At 39.0% G+C, this 2,627-nt stretch overlaps 1 protein-coding gene across 1 annotated transcript in view; it reads left to right on the top strand.

The window, feature by feature from the left end:
• psma4 (proteasome 20S subunit alpha 4) overlaps positions 1–2,600 on the top strand; it is a 6,421-nt gene extending 3,821 nt beyond the window's left edge. The window contains exons 8-9 of the mRNA XM_020620939.1: positions 680–803; positions 1,900–2,600. Of these exons, the coding sequence (XP_020476595.1) occupies positions 680–803; positions 1,900–2,054 (279 nt within the window). The 3' untranslated portion in view covers positions 2,055–2,600. The remainder of the gene's footprint in view (positions 1–679; positions 804–1,899) is intronic.
• Positions 2,601–2,627: the final 27 nt, after the last annotated feature.

The following is a 2,627-nucleotide window of genomic DNA, read 5'->3' as shown; positions in this document are numbered from 1 at the left end:
TTTTTTTTTTTTTTAATTCTGTCTCTCAGAGTGGGAATGAACCTACAATGTGAATGTCAGACCCCTCCATGATTTCTGAGTGGGAGAACTTGCAAAATCGCAGGGTGTTCAAATACTTCTGTTCCTCACTGTAGATGTGTTCAGACAAGAATGACACTAATATTCCAGGGAGTGACACTAGAGGGTGCAGCCGCACAGAGTTTCTAAACTCAACGCCATGATAAAGATTGGACACAATACACAGACCTGCTGTGGCCTACTTACGGCTGACTCATGGGGCAGCCAATTGTATGTCCTGATTCATGGTGGTTTCTGCTAATACCAGCAAGTCTCAACAGAGCCACACACAATGCACTGTGGGTAACAGAGCCTCCTCAGTGCATTGTGAGTACACCTAAATTCAAGAGGCCTTACAGTAACATGAACACATGCATGTTTAGCATTGGGGTCTCTGGTGAGTAAAGGCACACCTGATCCTGACACGTTAGTGTTGTGCTCCACACAGTGAGCTGCACAGGAGCAGGTATGAGATCCGGCAAGCAGAGCGAAGTCCACACGGAGGATGAACTGAGGTCTTCCTATGTAAACTCTGCAGCACTGACAGCACAGATGGTGTTTTGGGAGTTTGGATTAGTGTGATTGTTATTTTCTCTCTCTTGTCTGTTTATTCTGCTCCTAGGCAGCTGTCTCTATGCTGAAGCAGGACTACAAGGAGGGAGAGATGACCCTTTCCTCAGCACTTGCCCTTGCCATTAAAGTTCTCAATAAAACCATGGATGTCAGCAAGCTGTCTGCAGAGAAAGGTGCTGAGTCCAGTAGTTACAAAAGAGATGTACAGATATTGGTATTCTCAAAAATCAGATCAATGATTTAAATAAACATATATTCAGATAATTTTGTTATGGCAGTCCCACTGAGAGAAAGATTTCTTTTTCTAAAAGACCTGACAACAAAGTAACACTAACAGTTGTAACACAGTGGAGCATTTAGCAGGTAAATAGCAGCCATTTCCCTCAAGAAATAGTCAGTAGAGTCCAAAAAGTGAACTAAACGAGAGTGAATATTGGACTTACATTCAACTGGTAGACAGAGACATGACTCTTCATGGATATCAACATCTTTGCAAAATGTCAGCAGTTTCCACTGATCTGTAAAACAAAAACTTTTGTTAATGTTATTTTAAAGGCGCCCATGTTGATCAGATAAAGCACTTTAATGTATTTACTATAAACAAATAGAGCTCTTTATTGTAGGCTGTCTTTATCTATTAGTATCTACTCTGTAAAGCATCTTACACTGTATGTCAGCAAGTCAGATTTACATATGCCAATGTGCAATTTCTCTTCAGAACAAAATATTTCTATTCTTTATGGACAAATGATGGGAAACTTAATCACATACATTAGCATTAGCTAGTCTGTGTCTCAGTAGCATGAGTAGTGAGCTATTGTTATAAGTGGTTTTATTTGGTTGCCTCAAATATACATGATACATTTGTGACCCTAAACATTGTCTGCGTTACTGTGAGTGACATCAGGTAATGTTTGTACCTGGTCAACCTGTTTTTTATGGCAGGTCAAGTGATCAGTAAGCAGTTGACATCCTTTCAAATGTGTTTAAAAAAAACAACAAAAAAAACAGGACTTAGTGAGTCTGAGTCTTCTCAAGGAAGAGTCTGTGTATGTCTTCAAACCACAACATGGTGTTTTGCAACATTCACCTCCAGCTGATGATGCATCATCTCACTCGCAGCGTGTACTGTATGTAACAAGGTGTAAACAGAAACAACTGTACATAATTACTTAGTACATCATCTTCCCCTTTAAAATATCAGTTTAATTTTTAAGGTTTCAGATCTTAATGGCATCACATTCATAACAGTCTGCGTGTTGTTTTCAGTGGAAATCGCAACATTGACCCGCGAGAATGGCAAGACCTGCATCAAGGTGCTGAAGCTGAAGGAGGTGGAGGAGCTGATCAAGAAGCACGAGGCAGAAGAGGCCAAAGCAGAGAAACACAAGAAAGAGAAAGAACAGAAAGAGAAGGACAAGTAATGATGGCTATGTACACATTTTGTGTGAGTTTGAATGTTTGTGTCTGAGATTGAGTATGTTTACATGTGCTGGTTTTTTAAAAATAAATTCAAATGGTAAATCACTGACTTCATTTGGTTTCCTAGCTATTTTTTAATCAGTTTCATGTGAGCTATGTTGTAATATCTGGCTTGTAAACAGTTGAAACATTTTTAAACCACTCTAAAACCATCCCAAAGTGAAGTGATTTACCCAACCTGGGCTATAACTAAAGAATCTTGAATAAAAATCATACTTTTTTTTTCCAACACCCACAGCTGTTATTTCTCATTCCATTATTTTTAATTTATCTGGCTCTTGTCTGAGCTATGTTTTGTACAGTAATACATAGAGCTTTACATTGTAAATTAATTACCTAATTTGTGTCAAAATTCTAATTTAATTCTTGACCTTGGAAACTGAAGCTGATGAAGTAAACTCACCACAGGGTCCATTAAGTAGCAGCTCAACAACAGCTGAGTAGTCAGCTACCTCATCTGAGCAAGTATGAAAAGATTCATACTTGCTCAGATGGAGCCAATCCCAGCCGGCCAT

This window comes from Monopterus albus, unplaced genomic scaffold (assembly GCF_001952655.1).
Source record: "Monopterus albus unplaced genomic scaffold, M_albus_1.0 scaffold7.1, whole genome shotgun sequence".
Lineage (NCBI taxonomy): Eukaryota > Metazoa > Chordata > Actinopteri > Synbranchiformes > Synbranchidae > Monopterus > Monopterus albus.
Note: the sequence above shows the minus strand (reverse complement) of the source record. Positions and strands in the feature narration are given on the sequence as shown.